Here is a 20333-nt window from a genome sequence, read left to right on the forward strand (position 1 = left end):
AGAATTTATATTTTAAAACCTCATAAATTAGATTAAATGCCTTTTCCAAAAAAGCATACCAAAATTAGGTGGATTTTCCTACTTTCAGGGGACATCAATTGAATGTTAAAAGCTCAAGGTCTTCTGCACTATTTGATTTGCTAAATGTTACGGCAAATATTCAAAAGGAAAGCTTTACACTTAGGAAGAAACTTTGCTTTCTTCAGTTACAATACAAAAGAAAAGAGTGGAGAAAAGTGACGAAACTACATGGCAGTGTAATAAACTCTGCTCTGTCTCTTTCAGGTAGTTTCATAACTCTGAAAATAACATGTTCAACTGTTTATTTGAAAGGTAAAAATCCTCCCCTTTAGGAATTCAAATTTCAAAAACTTGAGTATGCTTTTACACAAAGCATCACATTCTAATTAAAATACCTACATAATGATGAGATGGGCCCCAAAGAATTAAGCAGTCTGAAATCTCTTCCAACCCTAACCATTCTATGATGCCAAGATTCTACAAAAACCTTTTTGGAAGGCACCAAGTTCCTGGCACAGATATACATGTGGTGTGACTCCCTGAGGAGGTGACCCAGCACAAGGACACCTCATCTCAGGGAAACAACCACCTTGGTGCATCTCACGGAAGCAGCACACTGAAGGCAACAAAACCACTGAACCACAGGTCAGGATACACAACAGAGCCTGAATGAGGAATGTCACACTCAACCCAAACATACTGTAGCACTGAAGAGAACAGACATCACCTCCTTCTAAACAGAGTGAAAATGAAATCAGAAGAGTCTCAGGGATGTTTTTTTACATCACCAGCTTTCATCAGAGCCTTAATAGCTCTGGCCCTCATCTCGAGTTCCAAAAGCTCCAGCTGTTGTGCTGATGGCTGAACATCTTCTGATGGAGGAACAACTAAGGTTGCTGCTTTGGGCTCCTGTGGGCTGGACTCTGCCAACCCCAGTATCTCATTCACACTCTTCTCAATGTCCTTCTGAAGGTCATCTATCTGACCAGCTCCACTTCTGACAGTGCTCTCTTGCACATCTGGGCCATCCTCTTCATTGCATGGGCCTTCTATGTCACTATCATATGCATCTGCATTTATGCTGAGGACATCACTATCTTCTCCCTTGCCTGTAACAGAAATATAACTATCACAGAGTTGCCTGACAGAACTGTTTTTACCTCAACTTAGAAAATCACTTCTGCCTAAAGTGTTATTCGGCAAATTAAGAGAGTGAAAAAAATCTGTAAGATAACCAATTCCTCTTCCTTTCCTCATCCAACTTTTAAAGCTAATTTCTGCAAGTGTTAACGCATTTTTATGCCAATCTAAAAGAACATGCAATATGGCAAAGCAGCAGTTCCAGAAAAATTTATTCCCTCCTATGAAGCCACATGATCTATTTTCCTAATTAAATTGTCAAAAAATTTTATATTAAAGAAAGCTTTTGCAGTGCAAAAATGATTTTTGTTTATCTCTTAAATAAACCCAATTTTCAGAATGCAGCTTCAAAAATTACACTCAACTATGTCATGTTTTTTAAGAGGAGTGGCACTATAGTGAAACACAAGGCTAAAAATTATTTTTATGTTTATAGTGCAACTATTCAAGAATCTATCATTAGTCTTACAGGATGTATTCAATTCAGATGTAAAAACACGGAGGAATTTAAGACTTTGGTTTTTAATTATGGCTGAAAGTTGGAGTTTGTTTTTAAAAACATGATTAGAAGAGGTAGCTCAATAAAATAAAAGCAAAGCTCTGACAGAACCTGACTAACTGTTCTCTCAATCTGACTACAGCAGGACTTGCTTTTGACACACTGGCCTCAGAAGTCCATACTCTTTCAAAAACGTTTGTAAATGTGGAAACATAGAGCAAGATTGGGTCCAGCTTAAAATGAATAATGTGTATTTAGATGATTGTAAAGTTACTGAGTATACACTTTATATTACTTCTTACTACTTTCAGTAATACCATTTTTACTACTTACACAGGAAAAAAACCCCAAAGCTTTAGAAAAATGTTACTTTAAAAAAAAAAATTTAATATGCTTTACGGTACCTGTACACACTTGGTATTAATACACGAAAAATGCTCAAATATCTTAGGAAGATCTATTTTTCTTGGGGTTTAAAACATTCCTCCCATTCTGAGAGTGTGAAAAAGAAATTACTACTTTGAAAGCTATAAATGCAATTTCTCCACTTAAAAAGCAAAAGGAGGGAGGAAAGGAGGATCAAAACATCTCAAAATAGTTCTATAAACAATAGTAATATTTTAAAACATTAGGGTATTGCTGATTCAGTATTAAACATTTCTTGTACTATAGACACTTAATTCAGTTACTCAGTCCTGATCACTCTGTATTAGGCTCTGATTGTCACAGCATTTAAGTTCAGATTTAAGAATTCTGCACACATCCTGAGAATGAACTCATATACACAGCAAAGGTATGTGGCACATCAAAAATTCCAAACAAAGCTAACAGGAAAGCATATTCAGCTCATGAAAATGTATGTTAAGACATATAAAAGAAGTTTATAGATCACTTTTCGCCTTTTTTTTTTAGCAAGATAATTCACAATTTTGGAGTAATAAAATCTGAAAGCCTAAAAAATAAACAAAGCTACAAAAAAGTTCTCCTCACAGCATGTGTATAAAAACTACTCATGAGATTAACATACAAGGGGTCTTCTTTATCCTAAGTAGTCTTGGCCTGTTCCTACTGTGACAGAAACTTCATGATTAATATTTCAGTTTCATATATAGTTTACCCAGTTTCCCATTCATTTAGTCATCTTTGAACAGTATCTTTTTAACATGCAAGCCACAATGTATGTGAAAGATCAGAATGGGAAACAACAGGATTAAAATGGTAAATTTTTTTCTGTCTTGCTTCACAGTATCAGTCAGTACTTACCAAACATGCTGGTCAACCAAGCAGCATTTCCATGGATCAAAAAATCATCGACATCACTGGATCACAGTTCAAAGCCTGAAACTTAACATCTGAGCCTGCTCATCCTAATTTACTGCCAAAATTAAACTGACCTGTACTGAGTCTGGCTGGGATGGAGTTAATTTTCTTCACAGCAGAGTGCATGATGCTGCTTTTGGATTTGTTTCTGAAACGGTGTTGGTAATACAACAGTTTGACTACCACTGAAGAGTGCTAGCACAGCTTTAGGGCCTTCTCTATTTCTCACTCTGACCCCATAGAGAGTAAACTGGGAGGCTGGGAAGGACACAGGGCCAGGACAGCTGAGGCAAACTGACCTAAGGGATATGCTCTGCCATGCAACACTGGTATCTGCCTTTCCAAGTAACTGCCATACATGCTGAGGCTCTGCTTTCCAGGAAGTGGCTAAAAATCTGGCTGCCAATGGGAGATTGTGACTAAGTCTCTAATTCTCATTTGCTGCAAGGTACAGCTCTTGCTTCACTTATTGAAGAGTCTTTATGTTGCCTCATAAGTTGTTCTCATTTTGTTTTGCTGGTTGCAGGACAAGTAATTGAGGGCTTGGCATGTGCCTACTGCTGGCTGGGGTCAGACCATCATGGGATTCCTTTTGGAATCAACTGGTCACATTAAGAAGGAACAAAAAATTAAGTCATTCATGTCTGTCCCAGACTTAGTAATGGTGAGAAGCTGGGCAGAACACCTTTGCTCTATTTAGAAACTGGAACCTCTAACACTGCATAATTCAATGTTCAAACAAGCTTTTTGGCCTACAGATGTTTAATGAGCTAACAGATTTTATTTCCTTCTTTTGCATCTGTGTTTTATTTTAAGGATAATGGCAGGCATTTCTCATTATTTTTTTCATTTTGGTAACTTTTCCTTCATCTACAGTTGCAAAATTAATTTTAGCACATTTAATTCCATTTTAAAATTTTATTTTATCCACTTTTCCTTATTCTTTCATTCTTTTTCCCACAGCTTCTCAGACTGCAGTGAAGGAGAATGACTGGAGTTATACTTTCTAATCTACATACTATTCTCAGAAGTTCTTTAAAACTAACATCTTGAGTGGAGCCACTGTTACAGCCCAAAGCCATGATGATATTCTGGTTGTTTAGGTCGTAAAAAACAACTATATCACTTGCAATAACCATCAATTCCCTCTGATAACACAGAAGCAGAAAAAAATCAGCAGGAAATCTGTCAGTTCTAAGGTTCCTCCATGTAGTAAAACAAGCAACATTTAAAGGATTATTCACAGTCACAGTTATTTATTCCTATGAGTTCTGATGCTCTTACTACATATGACTCTTTCTTTTCCCATTTAACTCTTCTCAATAACTAATTCATAAAAGAAACATGTTTCACGAAGTCATGCCAAGAGATGTCTTTTAGGCAACAATCTGAATTGTGATATTTCAGTTGCAAGAAGGAAATAAAGGTAGATCTTTACTTTACGGAACAGAAATGTAGTTTAAAAGAATTCGCAACATTCTTTGACTGGAAGAGCTATTTCTGATCTTTCTGAAGTCAAACTGAAAATAAACAGGCTGAGAAAGAAACACCTATAGTTCTAGTGCTTCATGCACAAACTGACATTGGCAATTGTTATAATTGCTGATTTAATGATTAGAATAAAACAAATACTACTGCAAGCTAAAATACTGTTTTCTTGTGTAGAAAGTACAAAAGTGCATCAGTAACTTACTTGCCTTTGCATTTTCTATCCTCCCAATCACTATAGTACTCGAATGTCTCACAAGCTGCATTTTTGCACTTAACAAGAGAAAGTACACAAGACAAAATATTTTTTTTCTCAATGAATGTACATTCTCTGTTCACAAGAAAGCTGTCAGCTACCTGGAATTAGTCACATCAGACAACATCAAGAACACAAAATTTCAGCTTTTTCTACTACATACCTTGTTTTGATTCCTGACCTTCCAGCTTGCTGTCTTCTCTCAGAGAAGAAGTTGAGTCTATACTGTTGTCCTGTCTGGAAACAATTAAGAACACATTTTAATTACTGTAATTTAAAATTTAACAGAACATTTTTTAGAATCTAAAAAATTATGATGTAGTAGCAGCTACAGTAGGAATAAGGGCAGAAGGAATACACACAGAGCTAATCCCAGCACTTGAAAATGAAACTTTTTTGGTCTGCCTTCTGATACACAAGGATAAAGCAATTATTTCCACTGAATCCTTGCCTATTAGAGTAACAATCCTCAATGGTTATAACTGAGGAACCACAGTTGAGCAGTTATAAAGGAAAAGCTCCTCATATTAGGAGCTTTTCTGTAAAACTCAAAATAAATTGTCACATAATTAAATGGTTTGGGAAAACAACAGTTTCTGCTGCTCAAATACTAACACTTACTGTATTATTTTGAAAGTAAAAAGATTTTTCCATGAAATTATCATCAGCCCATCACCAACCTGTCCTAAACCAGAATCTTTTTGTTTCACAAAGGGATACTTTTTAAAATGAAACTGTTTACAACTCAGTTCTTACAGTGTATTCAGTACCTGCATTTCTCTGTTTCTCTTATTTAAAGGTTTCTACTCTTGACATAACAGACTTCAACTCTTTACACAAGGGTAAGAAAGAGACACTTCAGTGAAATGTTAATGTCCTTCACGCACTTCACACATACTAGTTTAACAAACTGTGAAAATAAGTTAAAACATACAGGAAGGGCACAGGCAGAAGGATCGAGAATCACAGGAAGAGTTCAGTTCACGTGGTGAGCATTTTGACAAGAGAATTGCCAAATTCCTAAACTATGTTAGTGTGGCATTGGCTTCATCTGTATTAATATGGAATCAGTGCAGCTGTCCTGCCGATGGGAACTTAACACTATAAAAAGGAAGCAGTATTGTGGTATCACAGATGTAAATATAATGACTAACAAATTGTTTTTCAGCAGTGGCCTTTAGGGTTTTCCTGAAAATGAACACCTATCTATTTTCCTCATGCTCCACAAGTCGGGTTTTTTACACGCGTCCAATCGTTTTATCAGGAAGAACATGATGTTTCTAGCCATTGTGGTATGACAGGCAATTATTTTCATTTCTATTTCCTTTTCTGAAGTGGTACATAACAGACTCTCCTTTTTCTCCCACTTTTCTTTAGCCATTGGAACATAAATGTGTAAAGTATTATGTAATAACTCATTAAGGAAAATAAACAGGCCAATACACTTGCCTAGCAAAGCCCTGGATGTGGACACCAGTCTGCTCTGCCTATTTATTGAATCACATGGCTACACTAACTCTTTTTCCAAACAAGGTGAGAATAATCTAAATATGCCCACACGCGTGTACCAGCAACTGTAAAGGGGACACAGGTCAGAAGGGCCTATAGGACTGTGCTGCCAGAAATCAAAATTAAAAAATGCACACTTTCTCTAGGTTTTCAGTGTCATGCAGCTTGTAATTCACCAGCAAACCTCATGCTAGTCTAGACAACAAGCAGGATGTGAGGTCTGGGACTAAGGTATGAAATAGACTGTAAAATCAGAGGCAAAATTCCAAAAATAGACCAAGTTCTGCAAGTAGGCAAATTGAGGGACCATAATAGAGCACTAGTTACCCCAAAGATGAACCGTATTAGCTACTGGGGACAATCACAGGCCTGCACCTGCCATTAGAGAGGCCTGCATGCACAATGAGATCTGAGCAACAACCGCAGCAAAGATACAAACCTTGTGGGCTTCTTTGCCAGCAGACAGGGAGAGATGTGGACTTCAGACCAGCCAGTGGTCAGCTGATGTGGATGGAACTACCTGTGGTTGTTTTTTTGGTGGTGTTTTTTTTGTTTTGGTTTTTTTGGGGAGGGGAGGGACTTGTTGTTTGTTTTTTTAAAGCAACTCCTAAAAATTTGTAAATTTGTTATATTTAGTTACTTAACTCTTCACCAAAATTAGGTTGTGATATACCCTGATCATCACTAAGAGCATAAGCAGTTTCGGCTGTCCATGTCCCATCCTCCTTCACACACATAGCTCACCATTTTGAACTCAGTAGTCATGTCTGCACTGGACAGCAAAGTGTCACTTGAAAAAAACTGATCTTACACTAGGTAGTATGCAGACAGCAGATTTCACAACTCTGGTAGCACCCTGATGTCTGATAAGGAATTGTAATTACCGCTTTGAGAGAAAACTCAGTGACCTCTATAGTTCAAACATTGGCTGTGAAATTATCTACAACTATTTTAACAACCATTTTAACAGCCATTTTAACAGCCATGTAAAAAGAAATTACCAACTTTAAAAAAAATCACACACTGAAACTTGTGAAGTTTCCTCCTGATGCCCTGACTTTAACAATAATTACAGCAAAACCACATTCCTTTAGAGACTACTTACTGTCAGCAAAAGAATTTTTCAGGACAGCAGAAGAATTTTTAGGAATTTTTTACAGCATGTTTTACTCTCTCAGAATTGATTGCACTGCAGTGCTGGTGAACTTTCATGTCTTTGTTTCATAGGCAGGAATTTTGCACCATCTACTGGCCCAACAGATCATTTTAAGTCCACTGTTCAGTTTGGCTTTTGACTTGTTTTATTTGTTTGCTAGTGAAAGATATTTTTCCCTAATTATCTGTACTGTGGTATGCATTTAAGAAAGGGCAGCACAATACCATGTCTTCAAACAATGGGAGCAGAAGATAAATTATTCTAAAATTAAGGGACCTTATACACATTTAATACTCTCTTCTTTCATGCTATGCTGGTAAGTACAGCATGTACTTACAATGACAATAGTAATTTGGAGTTTCTCCCTTTTGTCAGCCTTTATATTTCTCTCTTTAGATGACAGTTAAGTTCAAAGTCCATCTTCCAAGCAATAAACTCAGCATTTTTTATTTATTTGTTGTTAACAGAATAACATTTTCACCGAATGACCTTTTCAGCAGAAAGAAGCTAACTACAGTAACAATTTGTTGACAACAAATGTTGTAAATTTTAAATTTACCTTATTTTACATAGAATATGCACTTTACGTTGGCATGCACCACACTAGTGTAATGCCTAACTGGGCTCACACAAATGGTTTCTGTACACAATTTGCTACAGGAATTTGTACACCTCTCAAAGACCTCTGGGTTCGAAGGTGATTTGGTACCCAAATGCACGAGATTATGCAAAGTGGGGTAAAAACATAGCAAAGGTTAGGAAAAGGAGTACTGGCAGAGGAGCAGATGGCTAAGGATTAAGACAGTAGCTTTTCAATACTGGTGGCAGAGATACCAGGTTTCAGTGGTATCAGAAGACCAGAAGGAAAAGTATCATTCACTTAAAACTCCACTGAGACTTGAGATCAGGACCTCTGTTATTTTTGACATAATTAATTCATTTCTGAATTAAAATTTGTCTTTGCACTTAGTTCCAGGCCTAAAAAACACTTGCACAAGTCCCAAGTCCTTCAAAGATTCCTGCAAATTTTTGTTCCAAGGACAGTTTTCAATGACAAATGAGAATTAAAATAATTAACGAGCATTAAATAGCAAGTTAAAAAAACAAAAGGGAAAAAGGTTTTTACAAAATAGTGCCTCAAGAAAGGTCTCTCAAAAGACAGGTGTTAATCAAATAGCTTAATAAGCTAGGAAAAGTCCATCAGTCCTGCTACAGGTGAAGTTTGAGGACACCACAATAACAGAAGGCAGTGGAGCAAATCAGCCAAATGCTAATGTATCTGTTCAGTGACTCATGTAGCCATTTGTTACAGTGATTCCAAATGCTGAAAATAACCAAACTGTCCTGCAGGCCCAAATATCAGATGGTAACTGCATGCTTGTGAACAGCCCAGTAGCCAGGAGCACATGTTATAACAAGACAATACTTTAAACTGCTAGCCATTCCAAAAGAAAACAAGCAAAAACTGCACTTTTGACTGCAAATAAGTAAAATGCTTATAAATTCTTGAAAGAGAATTAAAAATTAAACTGCAAATTTTCACTCAGTGAAATAAATAAGCTCATCATGATTTTGAAAGCAAAAGATTATTTACTCAGACCCATGTGAAAATTGATCATTATAGTGTTATCAGAATGCCTGTACTTTTAATAATGTTTTACTACTACAGCATATAACTTACTTTCACTTGTTCTGCTGGAGGATATTTGAAGAATCAATCCAGGTACAAGCAAAGAAATAGCTCAAAAACATGCTAACACCTCTTGAACAAGATGAAGAATGCCTGCTTGGTTTTCCACGACATTATCTGGCTCCTGTCAATTAAATATCTGACTTCAAGTTGGAAGCTTTGTATACAGTAATTCTGTTGCTTTAACAGTATCCTATTGCAGACAGTAACACAGAAACAGCAACAAAAATCTGAGAACTGCATATTCAAAAACCTATACAGAGCTCACAAAAAACAAAATGTATCTACTACAACAGCATTTTCCAATTACTGGCAAACATAGGCCCTACTTCTTCAGTTCTTTGTCATGATTATTACAGGATTTCTAGCGCTTAATGCAGAACAAGCTGGTGATAAAGTAAAAAAACAAATGTTGTATGTGCTAATGTATGCATGTTAAGCTTTTACATTGTTGAAATTTAGGAAAAGCTTCAGAACTTCCACTTCTGGCAACTGAATGAGGATATATGAAAAAAACAAAAAAAGAAGATTCAATTTACAATTAGATGCGATACCACCTAAAAGCTTCATGTAAAGATCTGAATTTTGTAACTTTCCTGCACCTGGATGTTGTAATGCATTAATTGGGTTTATATTGTGTTTCATCGGATTTGTAATGTATTTTCCCTATTCCCCTTTAACTATATCACGTGGTTTGTCCCTGCTCGGCTGCGCCCATCCTCCCACACTGGAATGTAACCCAACTCTGTTCCACTCCCACCTTGTCCCTGATTGGGCAGTGGCTTGTCCCTGCCTCTGGGCCCATCACCCTGGGGAAAAAGCCCAGAGACAAGGCACCGGTGTCCACTAGGAAAGGACTCCAGAATAAAGCTGTGATACCGCCCCCTGCTGAGAGAGCAGGCTCTTTCCTTTTGCCATTGGCGTTTGTCAGGTATCATAAAGAAATGCCACATCTGGCGCCAAACGTGCAGATTGAAGCCAAAAGAGGCTCCCAGAAAGCTGGAAGAACCACTCAGGAAGCACGTGGCCAAAGAATCTCACGCAGGTACGTGAGTCATGAAATGTAGCCCACCCACGCAGAGACAGACCCGTCAGGCTTGGCGTTCGCTGTGGAGTCTCCAAAACACAGGATTCTACAAGCCAGGCCTGCAGTTTTCTCCTTTGGACTCAAAAATCCCATCGGAGTGCTGCAAAGAAGCCCCCGACCGGCAGGCTGCTCCCAGGGAAGGTGACCACATGTTCACAGAAAGTTGACCCTGGGATCCGGGACTGGAAGCTATTTTTGCACCAAAAAGGGTCAGTCTCAGGCAAAAGGAGTGATTGGGAAAGAAAGGAAAGATTCATCTGAACACTGGATTTTTGGTGAGTACCACTTTGTGTTTTCTAAGGGAAAATCTTTTTAAGAGGCATTGATCCTCAGGAAAAAGGGTTTTTTCCTTTCGGGGAAGGTTTTTGTTTTCAGAGTAAACCTTCAGGGTGCTTTAATAGCACGTTCCTTTTGGCAGCCGGGGTTGGGGGGGGGGGGGGGGGGGGGGCGGGGCATGGAAAGGATAACTGTTTCCCCTTTTGTTTTTTTTTTCTCTCCAGCAAGGGTTTTTTAACTTTTGGTTTCCCAGCCACAGTTAAAGGGGACACAGAAACTTAAAATCTGAGCCAAAAAAGGGTGCTAGGCTGTCTGTGTCTCAAAAGAGAGTCTATTATCAAATTTAAGTGCCTTGGAAAATGGCAGGACCCATTGTTGAATGAAGAAACAGTTGAAAAAATTAATTTGATACATATTTTCTCAATTTTCAGATGTATCATGAGAGCAAATAAACTTCCCGGAATTTTGGGAAGCTGTTGCAAGTAAAATAGTTGAATCTGGCTCCTCTAATAATAAAGAAAATGCAAATTTTGCTTTTTATAGCTTAAAAAATAAGTTTGCATTGCAAAAGCAAAATGAAAAGGGAAAAAAGCCAGTTCTTTGTGGATTTTCCCCAGCTTGTACCTTTGCAGACAGTCTGAGTACTCAAACCTCCAATCTTAGTGATCCCCAAATGGGGTGGTCAAAAGATGGAGGGGATTCCTTTGTCCCAAAATGTCCAAAGCCATGTGCTCTCGAGCCACAAGGAGTCTCTCCCTTTGTCTGTCCCTCCTTCCAACAATCCCTTTCATAATCCTTTCTTCTCTCCAGACCCCTCCCTCCCTTTGGTGCTGTTCCTGGCACTGTCCTCTCCTCTGACTCTGCCCCCTACCCTCAAACCTCCGCCCTCCGACTCCTCCCTGTGTGACTCAAGCCTCCAGCCCCTCCCTGCCCCTGGTTCCCACGGTTTCCCCACCCACAGTCCCAGTTCCTATGCCCCAGGCAGGTGGGAGCCACGAACCCGGAAGCCGGAAGCAATCTCGGCTTTTCTGCCATCCCTTTCACATATCAACAGTCAAAAAGAGGGGGTGCTGTCCACAGTAATTGGGAACCCTTCCCCCAACAAGCGATTCAGGGTTTACGCAAAGCTCAGGCCAGATTTGGATATGAAAGAGAGTACTCTTGCAACCGTTTAAAAGCAAATTTAGCAAGGAATACTACAGTTCCCTTTGACCTCCAAAAAGATTTACTTTCGGAGTTTTGGCAAAATCCTGAAATGGCTGTTGCTAATAAGAATCTGCCAATTCAATTAGCAACCCAGCCCGATAAGTCTTTCCAACCTTACAGTAAAATAAAGCAGCTTCCATCAGAACCTTTATTAACATTTGTGGAGCGGTTAACACGAGTTATCGAGTTACAGGTTTAGAATGAAGGAGCCCAGGAACAGGTCCTGGAGGAGATGGCTCTGGCCAATGCAAATGAACGGTGCAAGGCAGCTATCCTCAGCCTGTCCACAGAACTGGCTCCAACTTTACATGACATGCTCCAGGTGTGTGCCAGGAAGATTCCCTTCATAAAGGCTCATCAAAGCCACAGTTCCAGAGTCAAGCCGCCACAAAAAGCTGCTGCTGCAGACACTGTGCCTCCTGCGCCTGTGCCACAACCATGGCCCAAGAGAAGAACAACGTGTCTCCTGTGCGATCAGGCTGGACATTGGGCATCTCAATGCCCTTTAAAGAAGCAATTTCTGGACTTTCAGGACAATGGGGGTGGGAGGTCTCAAGGGTCCAAAGGGAATTTTTCAAAAAAACTAGAAAATGTAAATATTAAATTAAATAATCCTGCTTTAACCGGTTCTGCCTTTCAGCAAAAGTCACCTGATACGATAGTAAAGGATCCAGCGACTAGAGGAACAAAAAGTCCTCATGATCAAGTCACCTGGGGTCATGGGTACACCTATGTGTCCACTCCCTCAGGTCTCAAGGGGGTGCCAGCTGAGTGGGTGAAACCTTTCATCCCTAAAACTGCAAAGCCACCTGCAGAGGCCCCACAAGTGGCCAGTGCTGCCTGGGGGAGGAGAGAGCGCCGAACCCTCTTCTTCTAATTATCATCTTCCCTTAACAGTATTTTTCTGAACAGTTTATCTGCACTAGATGTCATTTTTTCTTCTCCAACCTAGAAGGTACTCAAAGTCTGAACTCTGACCATCTCCCACGAACTGAGCCTTCCTCCTTCTCAATTTAATAAGAAAAGGGGAAATGTTTGTCCTAGGTTACAATGTAAGATGTGCCCAAAGTATGTATTCTATCACCATCTACATGAGATGTTGAAACTAGGTTGGGCAGTGTTTCCCTTGCTCCTTCCCTCCAGACTATCTTCTATTAATGGCCCATCCATGCCCTGCTGCATGACTCATAGGTAACTCTCTCCAGGAGTTATCTCTGTTTAATGGGCAATCAAGGATGCATTACAAGACTGATAAAATTATATCAGCCTATTGTGAGATGCTCTGCCCAGGGGGAGGAGCCAAGCATTCCCACCTGGATATAATTTGGGATTTGGGACAGCACAGGCAGCCTTACCAACTGGATTCTCAGAGGAGAAGAGCTACTAGACCTTTCTGTGGGAACACTGCTTCAACAGGACCACTTCATCTGGACTGCTGCCACCACGGTTTCAGGTTGTATTCTGACTCTGTCAGTGATCTTTTGTACTATTGCATGTGTTTTATTTTATTTTACCTTTTTTTTTTTTCCTCTCCTGTTAAATTGTTTTTTCTGACTTGGATTCTCTCGCTAGTTTTGCCTTCAAGCTAGCACAATTTTGTAATGCACTAATCGGGTTTATATTGTGTTTCATCAGATTTGTAATGTATTTTCCCTGTTCCCCTTTAACTGTATCACATGGTTTGTCCCTGCTCGGCTGCGCCCATCCTCCCACACTGGAATGTAACCCAACTCTGTTCCACTCCCACCTTGTCACTGATTGGGCAGTGGCTTGTCCCTGCCTCTGGGCCTGTCACTCCTGGGGAAAAAGCTCCGGGACAAGGGGGCTTGCACTCTCTGGCACCGGCGTCCATGGGTAAGGACTCCAAAATAAAGCTGTGATGTCCCCCTTGCTGAGAGAGGAGGCTCCTTCCTTTTGGCATTGGCGGTTGTCAGGTATCATAAAGAAATACCACACCTGGAGAAACTTCCCTAAATTCCTGATACTTTTAGCTGTTAGAGACAGGAAACAGGTTTTTAGAGAGTCATTTGCTTTTTTCATTTGAAATTTCTTTAGATGTATTGATTCTAGCTTTCTGGATTTCAGTTAATACATGCAGATTGTTTCAGGTATATTTGTTGCATTAATTTTTTTTCAAAGGACAATAGTGAAAGAAACAATGGGATGTTTCCAATCAGCTAAAACACTTTTGATTAGAGTACAACTTGCTACTCACTTTTTCCCTTTCCACATTTACACTTCCATGAAAACAACTAGTACAAGTCAAATTTAAACCAAATAAGCTATAATGGAATGCAGGAAAAAAAGGTCATTTACATGAAAGCCACAAGTAATGAAGATAACCTAGAAAGAACTAACAGTGATAATATAAACAGAGAAACTGCCTTTTTGTCATGGAAAGTCTTTTCTATTCCCAGGGAAAACAAATTCACCTACTTAAATCCAGATTAGAATTATAATTAATGATTACAAACAGTGCTTGTTTGTCTTAGTGCCGTTTTCACTATTTTTTCACAGTTGCACCTTAAGCCTCTCTGGTGGCTGACTTGCTGCTGAAACAGTTTTCTGAAGTTTTGAAAATCTGCATTTATAATTATTTACACACAGATTATAAAGAAGCTGACCTAAGGCCCAAAGATTAGACCACTTAGTAAAAAAGGCTCTTGACTGTTACAGTTGTAAAAGTATCATATTGGTCTACTTACTGAGCATTGGACTTCAAGATTAACATAAAACCTTAATTCTCCTCATTTTCTCCTATCCCTTTATTTTTTTCTATCACACAAACAGCTTTTCCGTTTTGTTTTTTGTTAATGCTAGCACACAGCTGAACTGTGGAGCCAAGGTTCTCAGACAGCACCCACCTATGCAGAATGCTATTTCTGAGAGGCAGAAGAAAATTCTCAATTCCTAAACCATCCTTTCTTGCCTGCCCAGTTTGGAGGAGTCTGAAACCCTAAACTATCAGGATACAGATACAAGAACAAGGGACATCTCAATCACAGTTTGTCAAAGGAAGCAATTTGCTCTACCATTATGACCAACATCTCTCAGTTTCTTTTACCTTTTTTAAACACAGTTTCTTCTTGATTTACTGTCAGTTACTGAAACCTTCCTAATTGACATGAGAAAATAGGTTAAGTTTCTTCAGATGTTCACTAGCTAAAAACTGATAAATTTTGATTCTTTTTATTTTGTAGCTTTATTCATTAATTTCCTCTTTTTAGATTTTTACCTTACCAGCTCAAATAATTTCCATATAAGAAAGAATTTACCCAATCTACTGTATCAAAGGATCATAAATATATGTCTCAACAGTAGCTTTGAAATATCTTGCAGACACAGAACAACATTACTAAAATCCAGCAGCACTACTCCTGCCATACATATTGGAGATAAAGAACATTTCGCATATTTTGCAATACTAAAAAGCTTGTGAGTTAGGCTTTAAACAAAAACTCAAAATAGAACCCCATAATATATTATTTCTCTGGGAATCAAAACCCTAGGGTATTTTTTATGGCTTATTTAGCCAGCAAGTCTGTCTTCTCACTCTATTTAGAAGTTCACTGGCAAATTATCAATCACTTAACAGATTACTCTACATAAAGAGACCACTACACTACATGGAGACCCAATCTTTAGTGTATTTTGTAGTTTTAAAATTTTTCTATCTGCTTTTCTAAACAGGAGGCCAATGTCCAAAATAAGACAACTAGTTTTTAAAGCTGACTAATGCTAACCCCATTAACAGATCATGTCGGCAACAAATAGAAGAGAGGGATACATTAACAATGGGCTCCAAATGGAACCTTAGAAGAAACAAAGGGTATTAAAACTGTATCACAAGAAAAAGAATGAAAAATAATTTTGTATTCACTCCACTTTCTAGCATATTTGTACAATGAAAAGTCATCAAAGAAAATTACTTTATGCAATAACTTCACAGCTTGTTTTAAATCAAAGACAGGATCAGAAACCAGGTCTCTGCTAAAGAAAAATATTGACCAGAATGTGAAAGTTGAATTAGTGTTACTACCTTTCCCATCCATTTGTTCTTGTTAGAGGAGTTTTAGATAAACTAACCAAACCAGTAGCTAGGTTACTTTAATCTGCCCATCACTGGTGCTTTGTCTTTTACTGTCTCAGGGGTTTATTAAGTGCGTCCTGAATCTGTGGACCAGCTGTAATCAGATCAGTATTGAAAATATAAAAGCTTATTAGTCTTCTAGAAACAAGTCAGCCTCACTAAACTTGATGCACTGTGCGTGATAACTAGCAACTTTCTTTTTCCCTTCACTACTTCTACAGAAACTATCAAACTGGTGAACTCCTGACAAAGAAATGGTCTTTAAAAAACAGAGAAGCATTTCAAGAAAAGGTTAAGAAGTGCTGTCTTCTACAAAACTGACAAGATGCCAAGATAAGAGCAAGGAACCGGAAGCCTCTGTTCTTGAAACTCTACATTCTTCAGCACCCCTTATACACAGTACACTGAATAGGTGAGTGTCAGTGCTGCTTCAGCTGGGGCAGGAATGAAGGACTAGAATGAAAGTTGAAGAGAAGGGATAACTTTCAGTTGAACTGAAAGTTTGCGGACCTAAGTGGGAGGGGCTTACTGCTTTAGCTCACACAAAGACAGTTAATGTAAATCACACCACTTCTGTTGCAGGACATAAGTATGAATGTTTAATTACCACAAATGGTAATTTAATTATCACTCAGCTGATGTGTGGTATGCCACCATGAACCCAGTTCTGCGCTCAAGACACACTTAATATCGAAAAGTGACAAAGCCATATCTTGTAATTAGCACTTGCTAGTAGTCACAGTTCATTGTCATTCAACTAGAGTAATTAATTAGCATATAGAAATTGGGTCTTTCAATTATATATTTGATCATTTGCCATGAAAAATCTCTGAATTGTTCAGTCTCCTTAAATTAAAGTGTTTTGTCTTTTACTCACTGACTGACTGAATCACCTCCAGTCTTGTCTCCTCCATCTGCCTCCTCGTCAGTATCAGAATCAGCTCCAATCTTGCCTAGATATACACAGTTTCAAACATGAAAATTTAGGAAAGTGATAAAATTAATACTACATGATTAGGTTTATTCTTAATTATTGACTCTACTGCAATCAGCAAAAGAGAATTTTTCCCAGTTAAAGCAGAAGTTCTAAAATTAGACTTAGTCAAAACCAAAACCTCTTATTTGTCAGTCTACTGTTAGCTACACATACATTTATACTGGATTACAAAAAAATCTGATTAGCTATTCTTAGTACAATACTATAGGTGCTAAAAATAAAATACAGAATAAATAAGATAAAAATAAATATCATAAAAATAAAAATACAGAATAAATACAGATAAAAATAAAAATACAGAATTAACAAGATACTCTGGAGCACTCAGACTTGTAAAGTTTTCATTGACATGACAGCAATATGTTTACAAATAAGTTCTATATTCCTTAAATATCATATGCAAGGTCAATAAAGCTGTGAAAAGCTGGAAAGTCACATCCTTAATCGAAGTATACAAACTGTGTGCCTTGGTGGAACTTAGGGATTATGTACACACTAATATATACTTTCTAGTGTCTGTCTGTATAAATACATATGTATTTACGTAGCTAAAAGAGTGCAAATCCAGTTGAGGCAGACTATTCTCTGGTGTGCAGTGAAGTCTTTTGATTTCATTCATACCTTCAAGTATCTTCAACAGTTTTTTTTCAGATAACAGCTCCAACTGCTCCATGCAAAGTCTTTTGATTTCATCCATGGAACAACTCTAAGAAGACAGGTAAGACAGACCACAAGCTACTAAAAATTTCTGAGAAGAGAGTAATTAAAAATGTAATGTCCTACTGTAATGAAGAGTTAACTTGGATTAAAGCCTCTCCCATATTATTCTGATCTGCATTGATGCAACTGCTGTAGAAAATCAAGTGTTTCAGTTATAACAAGTACAAGAAATAGTGAATGTGTGGGTTTTGTCTGAAAAATTAAGCTATATACACCATCAGTTACTTGATCTACAGCTTGGAGCTTTTACTGCAGCTGCGACACTGAGCACCAGAAACACCATTATGTGTGAAGCATGGAATAGCAAACAACTGCAGACCTGGTTATTCCTAATTTTCCATCACTTGGGGGAAACTGAGTTACATAATTAAGCTTGCAAAGACCAGAGGCAACCGTTGAATCCAAGTCCAAAAAACTAGAGAAAATAATACTACTGCCAACACACCAACAGCTGCGTATCACAACACAGAAAACAAAGAAAGTATGTAAACTGTGATCCATTTCTTATGCTCAGTACATACCATACACTGCCGCAGATTTTATTGGTATTCCAGTTACTTTCACATCTCATACATCTTGATGACATTTGGTAATTTCACCTTTTCAAATGAGATATGATAACATGTACAAGTACCAATATTAGGAGATGCTAAACAGGTTGTAACACTCACAGTGCTATTCTAAGTTTGGTTCTACACTATGAGGCAATTTCCCTACAAACTCAGTAATGTCTTTCTTTCCAGCTTCTCAACCTCTTTTTCTTCTGCCAGAGATGAGAAATTGATGAGCCTGTGTGCAATTTGCCACGTGTTTAAAATGAAGAAGTCCTGTCTCACTTATATTAATAATACAACTCATTAAGATAAAACCTCAAGATAAAAAATTTACAACTAATAACAAGCATTACACAGATGACACCTGCAGCCTCTTCGTCCATACATGCTGCTAGCCTAATTTATTTTTACTAAGTCCTGCTGTTCACAAGACTCAAAAGGCATATGTTCTAAGCCAGTGAAACTCTAGCTTTATGCCATAGGAATTACAGCTTCAGAAGCTGTTAATGAAGAATGGGCTTTATTTTCTTATCTCAGATATTGCTTTAATACCATACAAAGAAAATCAGTTGCCACAAACAGAAATCAGTATTTTATTTAAAAACCAGCATATTAATTAGTGAACAACACTACTGAATTTACTCCTCACAATCATGAAAATCCTTCTGCATTTAACTAACCAGTACAGAGGGACAATCTAAAGCTGAACCTGAAGATCAGAAATGGCTGAGCAGTATCAAAAGTAACCTGGAATAAGTACAGCAAATCTTTAAGAAGTCTCACTTCCAGACACATGAATGGGATACTACTCAAGAAACGTACTTGACTTCTTAGAAACTTCTTTAGTTGAGAAATACACAGACAGCTTTTAAAATATAAATACACTAGGCTCGAGAGGTAAGTATTCTTTGTTATGCAAGCATTCAAGATCATGGTAAGTATACAAATGGTAAGTGTATTTCAGTACCTTTAAAGTATCAGGCAGCATCTTCTGTAGTTTCTTTTCCCCTATGATACAGAAACACTGTTGAAGCATCTCCTTTTTGTCCCCAATGTAGAAACTGACAGGTTTGAGCGACACAGTGAGATCTAATCCTCCTTCTTCTATATCACTGGGTTGTTCAGCTTCTTCCACTTTTTCTCCGCAGAGTACATTGCATTTTGTTTCCTAAGATCAAGGAAGGCACATTTTCTAGTGAATTAGAGAAGAAAGAAACTCAGCTGTGCTTCCAATAGTTTTCCCTTCATAAATGCAAGGTACATCTTAATGTGGACTTCTCAAGTTGCAGTGTTTCATATTGCAAGGTAATTGCATTACAGAAGTTAATTTTTTTATTACTGAAAACATTCTTGTGCAAGGATTTTTTTTTTTTTAAGTTTCAAGAAGTGAAAAGTACTCATAAATATTAACTGAGAAATATTATCTGCAAATACTTAGCTGGTGCTTACACATGGTAGCACACTTTAGGCAGAAGAAATCCATCTGATTCGCTGGGCAATTAAATCATAAAGTTCATAATTTACAGCTACCCTGCTAAGACAGAAATTGGCATACGATTCCCTACGTGGCAGTCTTCACAGAACTAAAATGGGGTTTGCATTAGAAAATACATCCTCCATACATCAGTGGAAGACCTCTAGAATAAAAACAAAACAAAACAAAAAAAAAAAAACAAAAAAAAAAAAAACCCACCCAAAAAACAACCAAACCCAAAACAAAACAACAAAAACAAACAAAAACCCAACAACAACGCCAGAAATATATTTTATCAGTCTCAGGATTCAGTTAGGCGTGCATGTCACAACCATTTTTTGCACACCGAGACATCCTTGAGAAGTCTCACAACGCCACAAGCATGAGAACCACGACTGGGCCCACCCGAGCCTTTACTCCACATCTCCTACACCTGGAGAACGCACACCGGTGTTCCCGGGATGCGCGCCAGTCCTCTCCGCGCCGCCCGCCCGCCACTCCCTGAGGCCGCACACCGACCAGCGCGACTGAACCCGGCCCTTCCCGCAGCCATCCCACGGCAGGGACCGCAGCTAGGCCTCGGCCGCCTGGACGCCCGGGACCGGAACGCGCCCGGGAAGGCAGAGGCGGCACGGCACCGGCCAGACCCCGCGACTCCGCCCGCTCTACCTCCAGGGCACCGTGGCTGGACTCGGTGCTCCGCCGCTTCCTGTCGCTGCCCTCCGGCCCCGGGGCTCCCTCCGGGCAGCAGGAACGCGAGCGGCGCCGCTTCTTCTCCTTGGAAGACTTCCTGCCCGGCATGGCCGCGCCGCGCGCACACCGCGCGCCGCTGCACGCGTGCCGCTTCCGG

The 20333-nt window shown here is 38.8% G+C and overlaps 1 protein-coding gene across 1 annotated transcript; it reads right to left on the minus strand.

Annotated features, from left to right (window-relative positions):
- Positions 1-756: 756 nt before the first annotated feature.
- Positions 757-20321, minus strand: CAAP1 (caspase activity and apoptosis inhibitor 1). Its single transcript, XM_040090364.2, has 6 exons — positions 20153-20321; positions 18977-19177; positions 17357-17441; positions 16616-16691; positions 4888-4961; positions 757-1130 (listed from the first exon to the last, which is right to left on the minus strand). Exons 1-6 carry the CDS (start codon positions 20282-20284, stop codon positions 787-789), a joined length of 912 nt encoding a protein of 303 aa, XP_039946298.1. The 5' UTR covers positions 20285-20321; the 3' UTR covers positions 757-786.
- Between the last annotated feature and the right edge of the window lie 12 nt (positions 20322-20333).

Source organism: Hirundo rustica, chromosome Z, assembly GCF_015227805.2.
Source record: "Hirundo rustica isolate bHirRus1 chromosome Z, bHirRus1.pri.v3, whole genome shotgun sequence".
NCBI classification, from domain to species: domain Eukaryota; kingdom Metazoa; phylum Chordata; class Aves; order Passeriformes; family Hirundinidae; genus Hirundo; species Hirundo rustica.

Bases quoted from the DNA above. Each gene is read 5' to 3' on its own strand.
- CAAP1 (XM_040090364.2), bottom strand. From the start codon at position 20,284: ATGCCGGGCAGGAAGTCTTCCAAGGAGAAGAAGCGGCGCCGCTCGCGT. The intron at 19,178-20,152 runs GTAGAGCGGGCG...CCTTGATCTTAG, and splicing joins CCAGCCACGGTGCCCTGGAG to GAAACAAAATGCAATGTACT. The intron at 4,962-16,615 runs GTGAGTAAAAGA...AATTGTTTCCAG, and splicing joins GGAGGTGATTCAGTCAGTCA to ACAGGACAACAGTATAGACT.